Consider the following 15,883-nt stretch of genomic DNA (forward strand, 5'->3'; position numbering starts at 1 on the left):
TGCTAACCCATGCTGCCCAGCCAACAACAAAATACGCACTTTGCTGCTCTAACCCAATGCTCCATGCATTCAACAGCGATTTTTGTCTTTTTGCGTCTCTGGAATATTTACTAGTCTTCCAGTCCCTATGTTTATTTCCCTGATTGGTATGAACCCTGATCAGGGCAGTGAAGAAGAATTGAGGCAAAAAAGAAGAATTGAGATAAATTGAGGCAGGGAAAAAGGAGACTAAGAGGGCTGTGGGGCAGCAGCAGTTTTAGGATTGTAGTACCACGAAAGAGGGACATTCTCAATTTGAACCCTGGGTCCCTCAATCGAAATAATACTGCAGGCAGGCTACAGCAATGCATTACTCAAAGATCAGTAGTGTGGGCTCTACAGCCAAAGATCAAGTATAAAACCACCATAGAGACAATTTCCATCACGGTGAAATTGAAAGGATTCGAGAAAAAACCTGTGCATCCAATTTTGAATGTACTCAGGAGAGAGCCCAAGAAATTTTTAAAATACTTCCTTAAAATGTGTCTTTGAGAATGGTTTAGTGAAGCATTTAAAAATATATTGACTGGTAGAGAGGACCTCAAAATAGGGAGGCTTCTATCCAACTGAGATCCTTCCAACCTTCCATGTTGACTGGCAATATGAACTTCAAATGATTGTGTGCTTAGTTGATGGAACACCATAGGTTAACTTTCTCCGTCAGTTCTGGATTACATCACTCCCATAAGAAGGAAAAGTTAAGCAGACAAACAGTGACGTACAGGTAAAAGCTTTGAACGGAATTTGAGTTGGGCTCTACACCAAAATGCACCAGCTCACACCATCTCAAAAAAGTGTAAGGAAAATTTGACTGAAAACAAGAAGGTGGCTGTCCCTAAACACCTCCACCCTCCAAAAGGGGCTAAAACCCACTTTTTCCCCTCACTCAGAGTTTCGAAACGAAGGTTGGTTTGGATAGGTGAGGGTAGAGCTCACCCAACAGCCACAGGTGTGCGATATTTAGGGTAATGGGTGATAGCACCTTTCCCTGTGCCACCTCACATTTTGCAGATAGCTGAATTGTGGTGCTCAAAGGCTCCACCCGGGATTTGAACCCAAGACCCTTTGATCCGCTGCCAAGCACTCTATCCACTAGGCTACCGCTATCCCTAGTTTACAGTGGAATAGGAAGTACAGCGCAAAAAATAAGGTTTTACCTAGTCACATGAACGGGCACAAAGTTACTTACACCAAGGGTAAAATTAGCCATGAAAAAATCTTTTGTCTTATCCAGGACTAGAACCCAATCTCCCAACAGCCACGACCATTGCCTCTTGTGCCAAAAGGTGGAACTGAGGCACTAACAGCTTGTTCAGAATATCCTGTCTAACATTCACCCTGAAGGAATTGGGCTTTGCTCTCTGGCTGTGGTGCACGATTTGCACTGCTCGTGGTATCGTCCGCTCAGCAGTCGATACAACCTTGTCCGGTACAGTCCACAAATTTCCACAGGAAAGAATGACGCCTCGGTAGCATAACTAGGTAAAGCACTCGACTGGAAATCGGGGATCCCGGTTCGAACCCTGGTCAAGGCGAATGATTTTTACTCTGTGGATTTTTTGCACTAAATGACTTTTCCTTGGTGAAATAGTGATTTCGATATGTGAAGACTTAAAGAGCAATCCAGAAGTCATATCCATGATGAAAGAAGACAAATGGTGATTTCCACACTTTTATCAGAAGTCATGGCAGAGCATTCAGATGTCAGAAGGAATGAAAGATATCTCCAAAATAGGTTTTTCTATTATTTTAGCAGTCTCCTATGTGCAAGAATCAAAAAAAATCCTGAGATTTCCAGGCAAAGGGGTAATTCCCACGGTGCCATCCACTCGTAAACACAAGCATTTTCGCTAAGTATTGCCAGGGAAGGAGCGGATTTGGCGTGCCTGCCTTTTATCGCAGCAATTGTTTCATCTCTTTTAACCTCCTTCCATGGTATTGCTCATGGAGTAGAAAATACTGACTGCAGAAATCCCGTCATCGTAATACTGTGTGCAGCATTTTGAGATGATAGGAATTTATCTACACATGCAGGTTAGCCCAATTAGATGAGGTTCAATACTCCTACGTACTCTATAAATATTCAGCTTGCATGTAAACACACTAGGTAACACAGCAATGGCATAACCACATTATCCTGATATTTACTAATAATTTAATCGCGGACAGTTCACTAACTCATCAAAGAGATGCCTGCCATAAAGGCTCTCAACATGATAGTGAAATTCCCCAGATAAAAACTTGAGTGAACTAAAACTTCAGACCAGTTCACAAATAGTTCTTCAAATTAGTTTCCTATCTGAAAGTACTTGAATAAATGAAAATATCAAGTAAGTAACCATTGAAAATTTAATGCATTTGGTAGTTGTCATTGGAGCCTTTATAGAACAAATATCAATTTTTCCAGGGCATTCACCTAATTCCCTGTTTTTCCAGAGGAACAAAATTCTTAGAATATTTAAGGTTTCACTGATTAGTCAGTACCTTGCAGCATAGGCAGATTTAGGGGGGGGAAGCAGGTGACCCCCCTTCCCCTCAGACGATTGAAAAAAACACAAGATTTTCAATACAGCCATCATTACATGTGTATTGTTTTGTGTATTATGGAGCCTCAATCATTTAATTTCATAATAATAAATTTGATCTAAAATAAAGAATATTTTGTACAGTAATTGTTGTATGCTATTTTCAATCTCAAATGTTCTAAGACCATTTGCCTGCCAGACCCTTGTGTCCCCTCCCCCCAGAAAAACCTGGATCCACCCTTGCCATGCAGTAAGGTAATGATCAATGCAGAAGAGGAGAGATCCACCGTAAGCGAGAAAGGAGATTATTGCCCAAGACAATAAAATAACTTGTTTTGGAGATATCTTCCTTTCAACTCCAATAGGAATTTCTGTTTTTGGACAAATTAACTTTCCCTTCAAAGCTTCTGAAATTATAACAGTGATAAAATAACATTTTACCCATATTATGGCCATAAAACACTCTTCTATGCCAACACCAAGCTCCTATGCATCCAAGAAATAATATTATATTAATCTTGATTCTAACAAATTAAGACACTCATAAAAATGTTTAATGTGATGTTATGTCTCTGGGCTCTTATGAATGCCCACAATGTCTTGCATACACTATCACGATCAAATGAACTATAAAATACTAGTTAAGTTGCACATTGATTTCAACTACAACAAACATATTTTTCATAAGGAATTTTACTAGTGCTTAATAAACCAAAAACCTTGTAATACAATCATTGCCTTAACAGCAGCCACCATCAACATTGAATAGTCAGCTAAACTTACCTATTGGACGAATTCAAAGCCTTAAAATACTTAGGTCTTCAGTAAGGCTCAATTATTTCTTCCTCGCGTCCTTGAATAATCTCCTCAGACCCTCAGCATTCCAATTCTCAACCATCAGCCCCAACAGATCAGGCAAACTTTCAGGACACTCTTTGTTATGTACTCAAACCTACAAAAACCCTAATGTATGTAAAAGAACTTTTAGTGTTTCAGGTAAGTTGGTCAGAAATATTCCACCATCAAGTCAAATGGAGTTCAGAGGTATATTAGTGATTAACTCATTCATCAAGCCATCAGGAAAAATTGTTAAATGTTACCCATTCCCCAAATCCTCGTAGTTCAATATTCACTGAAAAATATTTATTTTCCTGAGACAGGTTAGCACAGCAAATAAAAGGATGACACTTAGTATTCCCATTGAAATTCATACAGACCACACAATGCGTTTTACACCAGTATAAACAATCATGTGCACTGCCTGTGCTTGGCAGGGATTAAACAAAGAGCAGGGAGGCTTTGGAGATGAGTGAGCAGGATGGAGTCTATTTAAGTTACATAAAAATGCATAGGAATACATTCTCAACAGTTTGTGAAATGGCAGGTCTAGTGAAACATTTACTAGCAAAAATACAATGGAAGCTATGATGGTGCATTTCATAGGCAGAGTGAATTGATGCGGGTATACCATGGCTTGGAATTCTCCCCCCCCCCCCCCTCTTAGTGATTAAGAGATGATTCTGACCCCCAATGAAAATAGGGAATATGGTTATCATTAAGGTGGCACTTCAATGCAAGTTTCTCCTTCACCAGCTCCACAAACCACGTTTACATGAAAGGATAATATTTAAAGGCAACTTGTTGATATTAATTGCATACCACCTATGAGCCAAAGAAAATAGTAAATCCCCCCAAAACAATGACGTCGATCTGCTCCTGGCCTTACGTCTAGCCCCACAATGCACACTCCTCCCCCTTCATGGAGATGGATACCTTCTACTTCTTGAAATACATTCCTTACCTTTACTGAAATCTTCCCATTCACACGTCCCCATTGCCTCCCACGCCCATCTATATTACCCACCATGCACTCGGACAGAGCACAAGGCTATACTGCACCAAAGTCAAGCGCAGCGTGTGATCTAAATAAAATTTGATATGAGATACTAAGTTTTGATTAACAAAATTTCCACCAAGTTAAACCGCAAGTACTTGATTTTAGCATAACAGAATTCACTGAAAGCTATCAATGAGTACCTCTTCTATAATGTATCCAGATTAAGTCTTCATAAAATGATACACTCATTCAAGTAAAATTTTCATGCACTGCCTGATTATTAGTCTAGAGTATTGTTTTCCTAGACACTTCATATTAAGTTCACTGCCACTCACAGGGCAGGTCCAAACTCAATCACATCCACAGCTTATTCCAAATCCATATCTTTCATGTGGCTCCATATCTTCTGTTTTGGATATCAAGGAAAAGGCTTACTTGCAAAAGGCTACAAATACTTCTCACGATTTGGTTTCCCCATTAAATCCTCATTTTTCTTTCCCATTTAATGAAGAAAAGATGATGTTCAGTCAAAATGTTATTTCACACACCAGGATTTGAAATAGGAGAAAAACTGAAGGGTTAACCACAAATTACAACTATCAAATGACATAGTAAGCAGAATTTGCAAAGCAAGTATCAAGTTTTTCATTGAGAATGAGAAAATCTATATTTTTCAGTATATAGTCCAATAATGTACGTAATTAAGTTTCTTTTGAGGTACAATTTCCTTTATGCCAATGTTCAACCTTCAAACTCAAAAATTATGAAAACATCACCTTTCCTTGATGCTTTTATAATTCAAAACTTGCCCCAGTGACTTGCCAACTCAATAAAAAAAATTATCAGGAAATATGTCTATCTCCTAGTGTAAAAAATGATTAAGTACAATATGCTGCAAAAAATCAACTGTGATATTTGGAATTAAATAAAATATGACTGAAGGAAAACGTGTTAAGTGCACTAATAAAGAGCATTGTCATTAGTAACCAAAATATCATCATCAGCAATTTTAACACAACTAATTTATTCAATACATCCTAAATTGAGCAGCTGAGATAAGGTCAAAAATTACACTTTACTGATAGAGCTACAAAGAAAAAATTGTTTGATTAAGCTAAAACAAGGATAAAATGATTATTATGCACTTTCTTGATTAGTAACACAATAAAAACACCATGTAATGAGTATAAGTAACTATGCATAGGGCTCAAGGCCACGTAATTAAGTTACTTCACATTAATTTAAACATCAAAGGAATTAGAATTCACAAAATTCTATCTCTGAAGATAGTGAAAAATAAGAGTAGGCAATGTTGGGTACACTACAATCGAAATCCAGCAAATCCTGTGTGAGAAATGTTTGATGAAATTTACAACCCGAAATGCTTAACATTTCCCCTCTACTAGCAAGTCCTAATACCCCCAAATCATACATGAATCAATGGAATTATTCCAGAGTGTTTTTACAAAACCAGGAGTGACACTGACTAAAAAATTCCTGAAATAGTGTTTGTAGCAGTTTAAACAGCCTCAAATTTCTACATTATAATTAGTCAATAAATTGCTCATTTTGACACAATGCCAGCATTTTATGTCCCCTTGCGGTTTTGCTAGGACAAAAATAGACCAGTAACAGTTTTGCACATCATTTCTAAGACAACAGTTCAAATGCTTCTCTTAACACCAAAGTAGGAAGGAAAACATAATTATAAAGAAAAATCTAGGTGAAAGTTAAAACAAAGCTTTGAATGTGCAACTAAACAGGAATTCCTCGTCTTCATCTCTGCTCCTCCTATCCCGTTGTGTGATTTTTGAGCTGTATGTTTGGAATACATTGCGACCAATAAAAAAAAATTGTTTATAAAAATATTATAGGATAAACTTTTTATCAAGGCACATCTAATGGTCTGGAAGAGAAAAATAATTTCTCACAACAAAAACATACTCAGCTACAACCTATTTATTTCAAAATATTTTTATTTATGCCAAGCAAAATTAACAAGAAATCATAATTGCAAAAATAACAAGAAAAAACGCAGTTTTAACATGTAAATTGGAATAAATCAGAGCTAAAATGTAAAGTAGACATGATTTTGAGCTGCTCTTGCATTTCAATGAGAACTAATTGACTGCGTCAAGAATCCCAGCATATTCTTTATGATTAACAAATTTTATTTTTTTAGAATACCAACTTAGGTTTCAAAATTTTAAAGTTTCGAGGTGATGCCATAAATTCAAAAATCTTTTGGCATTAATCACAGGAATACTTATTTAATTTCATAAATGTTCTAACAGTATTTTCCAAGAAATTGTATGTAGCCAGACAGGTGGTGGTCGTAACATGACCATTGAGGAAGGTAAATATTAAAAAAATCTTCAAATTCAAAGAATTACGAGCCTAGAGATCACAAAAGTTTAATGGAGGTAATAAAACCTGTAAAATCAAATGGGATATTACTATGTTGTCTTTAAAATAATACTAACAAAGAAATTGATTAACAGTGGTCTAATGTATAGCATACAGAACGTTGAGGCCACACTAGTTGATATTTCAGCATTGAAAAATAAATGGATTGCAATAAGAATACTCGAAAAAACAAAAAAATGAAATCAAATATTAAATCACACTGCAGTTGTACGAAGGTTTATTATATTATATACTAATGACAATAACAGATCTCATTCTAAACACTAAATACCATTATCATTCAAAATTCATTTTATTTTGACCATTTTCATAGCTTTAGAAAGAAAGAGATAATTAAACCAAGGATAAAATTTTACATATATAATTTTTTTTCATAAAAGATGTACACTTTAATGTCAGAGAAAACTTTCAATACATCTATAAAATGGCATTCTATGACACCACCATAAGTCAATGATTGTCAACATCTTAAGTCAACAAAGTTGCAGTAACTAAGTCATATCTCACCATGGATGTGTGCTTAAATCCTTATACTGCATAGTTATATAAATATATATATATCAACACAATGCGAGTGATCAACGCTTCTAAGACTGAAAATGACACATCAATTACTCCAACCACCTTACCTTGTTGAAAGTTCAGCTTTATAAAATAAACATCGATTTCCATACAATAAACATAAGAATGAACTAGTAATCAGAACAATTATGTAACAGTTTGGAACTGGTCCTACTGCTTAAAAAGAGAAACCATTAGTCACTTTGCACCTTTATTCCTACTTGAGTAGTGTAAAAGTAAATACAGAGACAAAAATTAATGACACAGCATCACTGGCCTACAGCATAAGAAAAATTATCACCAAAGAAGTTAGATGGAAATACATGTGTGCATTAAGAAAGTTTTACACATTTCCCGAATTTGGCAAGCATGACACAACCCCTTTACACGTTTGTAACACCAAAGACCAACATCTCAGAAAAAATGAGTAAATTAATCAATCACCTATTTACCCCAATCGTTTCAAAATGTTCATTTTTCCAGGTTCCAACAAAATTCTCACGTTCGGTTCAGTGGTTGGGCAGGAAGAAATGAAACTATGACGTAAGACTTTTTCATTTACCTCCATAGCCAGGATCATAACTTTAACACCTCCTGTAGAGTAGTATAGGGATTAATATGTAATGAACAATTCAACCTAACAACCCAGGTAATTGTCAAAATACCATGAAGCAATACATAGTAGCACATAGTTGGAGCAAGTCTGTAATAGCTACCGGTCCTTAAATTAAATTACATCAGCAATCAGTAAGTGCTAGCTTTCTCTTGGGCCCACATACATGTAGATGAAGTCAATTGCTATGCAATGCTGCAATCAAATGGTATAGTAGAGACAAAGTTATAATTACTTTTACTTTTGAGTTATTTCACATGCAATATGTAGTAATGTTGGTGCCACCATGCACAAAACTTGAAGAAACAGATAGCCTACTCTTTAAACTGCGATGCTATTATTTCCAAAATGAACTTAAAATGATCCAAATGACAAAAAACACTAAGGGATGGCAAATTCATTAATCCCACATTTTGTCCTTTGGGGGGGGACATGAACACGAGACTATCTAAATAAATCTCGAAGAGTACAGAGTAATTAGGAAGTAGGTCAATGGTGCAGAATGACACGAAGCCATGCCTACAACCATAATTTGTACATTTTTGTTGATAATAACATTCCTTGCTTTTTGTATATAGATATATATGCACCCCAAAATACAAGTTCTCAACAACAAGTCCTAACTCTACATATTCTAAGGCTGCATTAGACCTCATGAGCTTCTCAAGTTTGTCGATCCCCTGATTTATAACAGCTAATCCCATAATTTTGTACATCGGGACTAATATCTAGAAACATTGGTTCACTGAAAACAGAAACTGTTTAATGTCAAACCTCAATGACGAATTTTTTCAGAGGAACTTTTTGGCATTCAAACCCTTCTCACTAGAGTTAGCTTTTACGAGAATCATCCTATGAGAGATAAAAAGGAAATCTTAAGTCACAATTGATTAAGTATGCATCTAAACTACCAAGAACAAATTCAGCAATGGTAATTAAATATTTGAAAAAACAAATGATCACTACTTTTGATAGAGGAATAGGATGATGAATAAACCGATGCTAGGAAAGGTAATGCTTTGTTACCAATAATAACTACTTAATAAAATGTTTCATCCGCATACTTCCCATTAGAGTCTCAAAGCTTAAATAGAATCACCTCAGTCAACTTGAAATACTTCAAATTCAACCTAAGTAACTACATTGACCTACATCATCCTAGCTCAGCTAGGCAACAAATATGGCCAAAAATTAATGGATCTACCAATCACTGACTTTTACCTCTATTTGGTGTATAATGCACTAATTGGTATACTATGCACTGTTTCTCATGTAAGATGATACACGAATACAGCACAAAACTAATCCTTCACTAAAATAAGATGCCAAGCCACACTACTGACACAAAGGAATTTGGAAGTTTAGTCCCCTATTGATCACCTAATCAAAATTAAGCTTGTAATATTCCTCTCTAAATGGCTGCGAGTCAATGTTGTACACTTTTCAAATTCGTCAATATCATCCCATTAAATAAGCGGCAGCTCATTTAAAATGAAAATAGGAGCTTCATTTCGTGTGGTTCTATTCAAGGCTATATAAGGAAAGAAAAATATATGTAAGGGCATAGGCAAATTCCTTTTCCATTAAGACCATCACTACAACTTACTCTCTTTATGAAGCAAAATATTCCAAACTTTAACTCCACCTCTCACTGTTTACTTGGTTACCGATTATAGCAAACATTTATCGAGTCGATTATAGAATTGGTTTTAACTGGGGGGCGGCGGCGGGGGCGGTGGGGCCAGCAGACTCGGCAGCCCCGCCAGAGCGTTCAGATCCACGCCCGGGGCCCCAGTCTGCGCCGTGGCGGCGGCCCCCTGCGGAGGGGCCATCGGGGGCGGCTGCACCGGCTGCGGGACGCCCACATACCCCCCAGGGGGCTGCTGCTGCTGCCAGGGGTACATTCCGGGGGGCGGGGGCCGCGGGACGGGCGGGGGCACGGGCCCCGGGGGCACCACGCCACCCTGCTGCCATGGAGGAAGGTGCGGCGGCGGGGGCGGCACCGGCTGCCGCGCCGCCGGCCGCATCCACGCCGCAGCCATCTGGTCGGGGCCCTGGGCGCCCGGAGGTGGGGGCGGAGGCGGCGCGCGGAGGACGCCTGGAGGCGGAGGGGGGGCTCCGGGGTACTGCGCCCCCATGGTCATCTGCCAGGGGGGGAGGCCGGCGGGGGTGGTCCCCGGGGGGCCTGGCGGTGGCGGTCGGTTGATGTTGGGAATGTGTCCGGCGGGGGCTTGCATGCCCGGTTGCATGTGCGCCATTTGCATCTGCTGCTCATTCCAGGGCGGTGGCGGGGGACGAGCGGGGATCATGCCGGGGCGCATCGGCTGGCCCACGGTGGGCGTTGTGGCCGTGTTATTGACAGTGGTGGCGGCCACCTCGGGCCTGGCCGGTGGGGCGCCGATGGCTCTGGGTCGCGCGTTGCGGTCGAAAAGATCCATGGTTCCCTGACGCCTGGCGTCATTGCTTCGATCGTTGGGGTCTTTAGCTGGCGGGGGCGGTCCCTCTCCCAATTCGGCCATCAGAGACATGTACTCCTCGTCTATCTTGGTCCTGTCTTGGCAAGTCGAAGACGGTCCGGCTCCGGCAAGTTTCTGCCTGCAGTCACGAGCGATGTGCCCAGCACCCCCACAGTTGGTACACACAACGTTCATCGTCACATTTGGTTTGTCCGGGCACTGCCACGATTTGTGAGTTGACGCACCGCAATTGGAGCATCTTGGTCCATCGTTCTCCCTCAAGGTGCCGTTCAATAAAGCCAGTTCCCTAAGCTGCATGCGCCTGAGGTCGTTTTGCCCTTCTGGAACCTCAACCCCTTGTCGAATTATCTCCTTTATTTTTTCCACTGCTTTCTTAACAGATTCAGGATTGTTGGCAGTGACGTAGGCATGGAGAGGTTCATCTTCTCCAGGTAAAGGCTGTCCATCCTTACGACCTACTTTACCTTCTTTCACCGAACCTTTTCCGCGAATAATAATTTTAGCACCCGTGTCACGTTCCATTGCTTTGAGGGTATTTCCTCTAGGCCCAATCAGTAAACCAACAAAATTGATATCAGGATGTTCTTCCTGCGGAATCATAACTTTATCACTCACACGCACAACAGGGGGTTTATAGTCTGATGGTGGCTTGTAGTCCGACACTAAAGACATCATTTGCTGAATCAAATGGTGACGATCTTCTTCCAGTTTTTTACGGGTACGGTACTCACGGGTATTCAGGCGTTTTCCATCACTGCTGTATATCGGTTCAGGAGAAGGAGACCGTTCCTCTGGGTTAGCAGGAATACCCAAATCACCACTTCTTAGCTTCCGACTGATTTCTTCGATTTGGAGCTGAACCAAATAAGACTCCTCTTGAGTTTTACTAAGATTGGACGGAAGCACCGTTGGCATCCCAGGGATGAATGTTTTCTCCTTTTCATCACCTCCCCACCGAGATTTCTTCTTCCTCTGCCTCCGTTCCTCCCTTGTTTCTTCATGCTCGCGTTTCATAGACTCCTTTCCATTAGTAGCATGCATATAACTGGGATTTAACAACGAACTTCCCATCAACTTTTTATTTACTGACGACAGCATGTTTAACTTTCCTATTTGCGTCGAGTTCGACCCGGAGTACGACATTGTGAAAATTTAATGCCGTACTGGTACTTTCTAAACGAGGAAATCACGTCAAAATGCTATCACAAGTCAAAATAAGAACACATGGCTCATATACAACATTTACGGCCAAAAGTAAGACACAATCGCGGAATGGCGTCGCTCACTAATTTCTCAAATAATTCTTGAGTTGTCATTTGTTTCTCAGATGCTAAACACCAGCGCCAAAACTCGTGTGGCGGCCAGCCACGTCAGCTTGAGAATGAGTGTCGGCGCGTGGCGTTAAAAAAATCCTTGGTTGGTTGTAAATACGTCTTTCTTTGTTGCTTAATTTAGGATTTTTAAGAATGTGAGTGTGTGTGTGAGGAATAAAAGAAAACTTTCATAGACAAATTTATTTTTTCTTGGGTGATGAAAAAGTTTGCGTTATGTAAGCTCGATATTCGCATGAACGGAGTATGTCCTTAATGTTTGTTTATTGTTTTTTCCTGTCGTATCTTGCAGAACGTAGTACATACTTTTCTTTTTTATGGTATATTTTTCTATTATGTATGCATCTTGATGTCGATTCTCTGACGAGCCATTATACTTTTAAAGAGTTGATTTTTCTCATTGGAGAAATATTATTGCTATTTCTCGTAATAATTTGTTGTGTTGTCATTTTTCATCCATGTGTTTATTTTATAAATATCATTATTCAGAATTTTCTCATCTATTAGTTAATTTATTGCTTTATTGAAAATATTCTATTTCTTCTCATTGTAAAATTCTTTTTAATAAACTAGGTGTATCAAGAAGTCTGATTGTTAAGAGGGAAGAATGATAGAAGTCTTAAACCGATCCATTTCTGCGTTGAAGAATTATTGTAGGAGGACTTCCCGATATGTCGATAGCTGATCCAAATTGAATCTAACATACGGCAAATAGTATAGAATATTATTCGCTCTGATACAATGGAGCAGTGTTGATGAGTGTGCCCTGTGTTGACAGCAGAAGATTTTCTTAGGACTAATCCTAAAAATTTAAAGACTGTCGTGGTAGCATTGCAGGTTGCCAAGAGGAACATTTTGGACTATGGCCAAGTAGTAAATGTGGAAGGACAGGCGATTAAATGCCCAGTTCCCCGAAATGATTAAATTGTCTGGTTCTATATTTCAAATTTTTATCCATACTTAAAATTTATTATTTTTAGTTTTAAAAATTGAAAATTTTCTACATCGCTGGCATCAGCTAAGAATTGAAACCACACTCAAAAGCTACCTTTAATGCTGAGAATTAGTGAAAGTAAGTGTGGAGTATTTTAATAACTATGTTGTGTCCTTTATGGAGTGTTGGTTAGGATATGATGTTTTTGCTTCAGAACATTGCCAATATTTTGATGACTATACCTTCAGCAGGGCGGATTACTAACCAACCACGAAACCACAGGTCTTATGACAATCTAAGTTTTACATAATTTACTAATTTTAACACTGATAGTACGCAAAAAACAATGAAATTTATGTAAAACAGCAATACTAAATAGGCAATTAAAAATAGTGGTTGATAAATGAAGGAGGAGGGATCGGGTTGTTGTGGTGTCTTCCCATCCCATGGACTCTGGTTCAAATCCCAGCGGTGGCAAGCAATTTTCAGAGGCTGTCTGATCCCTTCTTGAATGATGTGTGGAGGATTTCAAGCACAAAACTCCGTCTTTCGGATGGGATGCTAAGCCATCGTCTCCGTAGTGCCTTTGGTTAACAGCAGGCCAATGCTGGGTTTCACTCCACACTTCCTCACCTACCCTTCCCTCATGGTGCAAATCAATGCAGCTGTCGGTTGCTTCCTCCAAATACCATGGCTAATTAAGGAGGTATATTATAATGATAATTTTAATATTACATATTGATCCATGGCAGGGGCGCCGACTTATAAAAAATATTGGGGGGGCCCATATCTGAGGTCTCGCCCCGGGAAGAGGTTAAATTCAAAGTGTTTCGCAGCACCGAAACACTATCATGACTCACACCACCTGATTCAGTCAACCTGCTTCACCTTATAATTATTTGTTTTAACACATTGTTGAATTTATTTTAAAAGGTAACTATCGTCAAACATGGGAAATAAAAATTACCAATATATTTTTGTGATTTCACAAAGCATAATATAACTTAATTATTTTCTTGAAATATTGAGGGGACTCCGCCCCCCCAAACGAATCTTTGAGGGGGCTCGGGCCCCCTCAGGCCCCATGGAGTCGGCGCCACTGATCCATGGCTATAGTAGACAGGACATCTGGGAGGGCTGCATGATAAGTTAAAGCAGAAGGTTGCCCATTTTCGACAAGTACATTGGGGAAATGATGTAAACATTGTATTTATCTCCTTTAATTAGAATTCCCCAAAGTTATAGCTACCTATAAATTATGCTCACCAAGAATTTTTCTGGCTCTATAACTTTGCTTTATGGAGATAAATCTCAAGTCAACTTTTAGCTTCATTTGTAACGCAATGCATTTCGGTGGAAGCTAGAGAGTCCGGCTGCCAATTAACTCCGAATGACTGGATTAATGCTTGTGGCAGATTAAAGGGGGTGGGTTTTCTAGGAAGATATGGTAATCTTTTGGTGGATCTCAAATGAATGTTTTCATTTCATCAGCTTAAGAAATAATGTTTAAAATAATTAATGAATATCTAAAAGCCATTTGCATATGGATATCATACCGCAGACACATTAATGCTGAGAGGTCCATATAGGCATCATGGAAAATAATTACCCCTTCAAAACTAAGAGCTTAATCTGCCCCTGTTCGTGTTTAATCTACCCCTCAATTGTTTATTGCCGCACATTCATGGACCCTGTGCTGGCAAGTTTGCACAAACGTGTGGCACAACAAATCCAACTGAGCAGCATGCTAGTTACATTAAGGAGTCTCCATTCCTATTCCAGCTGGTCTCTTTGGAGCAGCACTCCTCAGTGTTGCCTTTCGAGTCAATGGGCTAGAGTTACCCCAACAGCACACATTTGGATATACATAATGTATTTATATTGTATTTTCATGGGTCACATACATATTTATTTTTGTTATGTATAACATGTGTAATACATATGTATTATTGGATGTATTTCCTTTGTATTCATACATATGTAAAAGTGGTACGTGTTACACGATAAATACATTTGTATTTTTGAAATTTGAATACTTATGTAAATGTGGTCAAAAATACAAATGTAAATATCGTGTAACACTTGCTACTTTTACATATGTATGAATACAGAGGAAATACATATGTAAATGTGGTCAAAAATACACAAAATATACATTATGTATATTTCCTGTAATTTTTGAGAGGTGGATTTTCGTGGCGTCTAGTAAAATGTTCAGAAACATTTCTGCAGAAATAATATGTTCACTGCAAACGCCAGATTTCCTCATTTCAATGATCATTCATCCATTCGAATTTATACCCAGGAAGCTTAAAAATAAATCATATACTGATCGATGTGAGCAAGGGTAGTATGGCGACCATATTTATGTTAATTTGTAAATGCACGCGAAATACAGACGTATTACATATGTAAAATTCAGTTTCCATCCGCGAAATATACACATGGAAAATGGTTCACAATACATGAAAAATACAAAAAATAGTTCTTGCACAGCGCAAAAGTAAAAGCGAAGTTTAATTTTTTAAACAATATTTTAAATTAACTGTTTAAACAAAAAAATTAAATTCTCAATTCTGTCGCAACAAGCTAGGGAAGTGAGTGGGAGTGATAATCTCGTTAACAGTTAGCTCGGCATTTCGTTCGAGACTACGAGAACGTCAAGAACGTGCTGTAGGAGGAACTCCGGCTACTGATGTATAGTTAATTTTATATTTGTTTGTATTATTATACGTATTGGAAGAATTGACATAGTGTTTTAATCCTCGATAACCGGTGCGTGTGGATGGTGCGCTCAAACCGAAGCTATGTTTTGCTGGAAATGTGCTTCAATCCCGCACGTTATTGCGATTCGTGCAAGCCAGCTCCAACAGTTTCCTGTCACTGGATAATTAAGGTAAGGTATGATTTATCTTTTATTATATTGTACGCATAAATAGACTACATTAATTATGTTATTTGAGTATATTTGGATACAACTACCACATTGCGCCAATAGAGGTAATTATTTTGTTTATGTTTGGCTATTGTTTTCCTTTTTTGTTGAGTTATGTATCGAGGAGACTGGTGTCCATTGAAGTTATATGGTAAAACATAGTAATGTCAATCTTGTACGTATAAATTAATAGATTATGCGTCG

The 15,883-nt window shown here is 38.7% G+C and overlaps 1 protein-coding gene and 1 long non-coding RNA gene across 2 annotated transcripts; one reads left to right on the forward strand and one right to left on the reverse strand.

Moving 5' to 3' along the window:
- Nucleotides 1-6,345: 6,345 nt before the first annotated feature.
- Nucleotides 6,346-11,795, reverse strand: LOC124161571 (splicing factor 1-like). Its single transcript, XM_046537951.1, has one exon. It carries the CDS (start codon nt 11,620-11,622, stop codon nt 9,712-9,714), a length of 1,911 nt encoding a protein of 636 aa, XP_046393907.1. The 5' UTR covers nt 11,623-11,795; the 3' UTR covers nt 6,346-9,711.
- A 253-nt stretch (nt 11,796-12,048) lies between these two features.
- On the forward strand, nt 12,049-13,152 carry LOC124161572. The gene is made up of 2 exons (XR_006865379.1): nt 12,049-12,130; nt 12,384-13,152. It is a non-coding gene; the product is annotated as an uncharacterized LOC124161572 (long non-coding RNA).
- Nucleotides 13,153-15,883: the final 2,731 nt, after the last annotated feature.

The sequence above is a fragment of the Ischnura elegans genome, chromosome 6, assembly GCF_921293095.1.
Source record: "Ischnura elegans chromosome 6, ioIscEleg1.1, whole genome shotgun sequence".
Lineage (NCBI taxonomy): Eukaryota > Metazoa > Arthropoda > Insecta > Odonata > Coenagrionidae > Ischnura > Ischnura elegans.

Bases quoted from the DNA above. Each gene is read 5' to 3' on its own strand.
- LOC124161571 (XM_046537951.1), bottom strand. From the start codon at position 11,622: ATGTCGTACTCCGGGTCGAACTCGACGCAAATAGGAAAGTTAAACATG.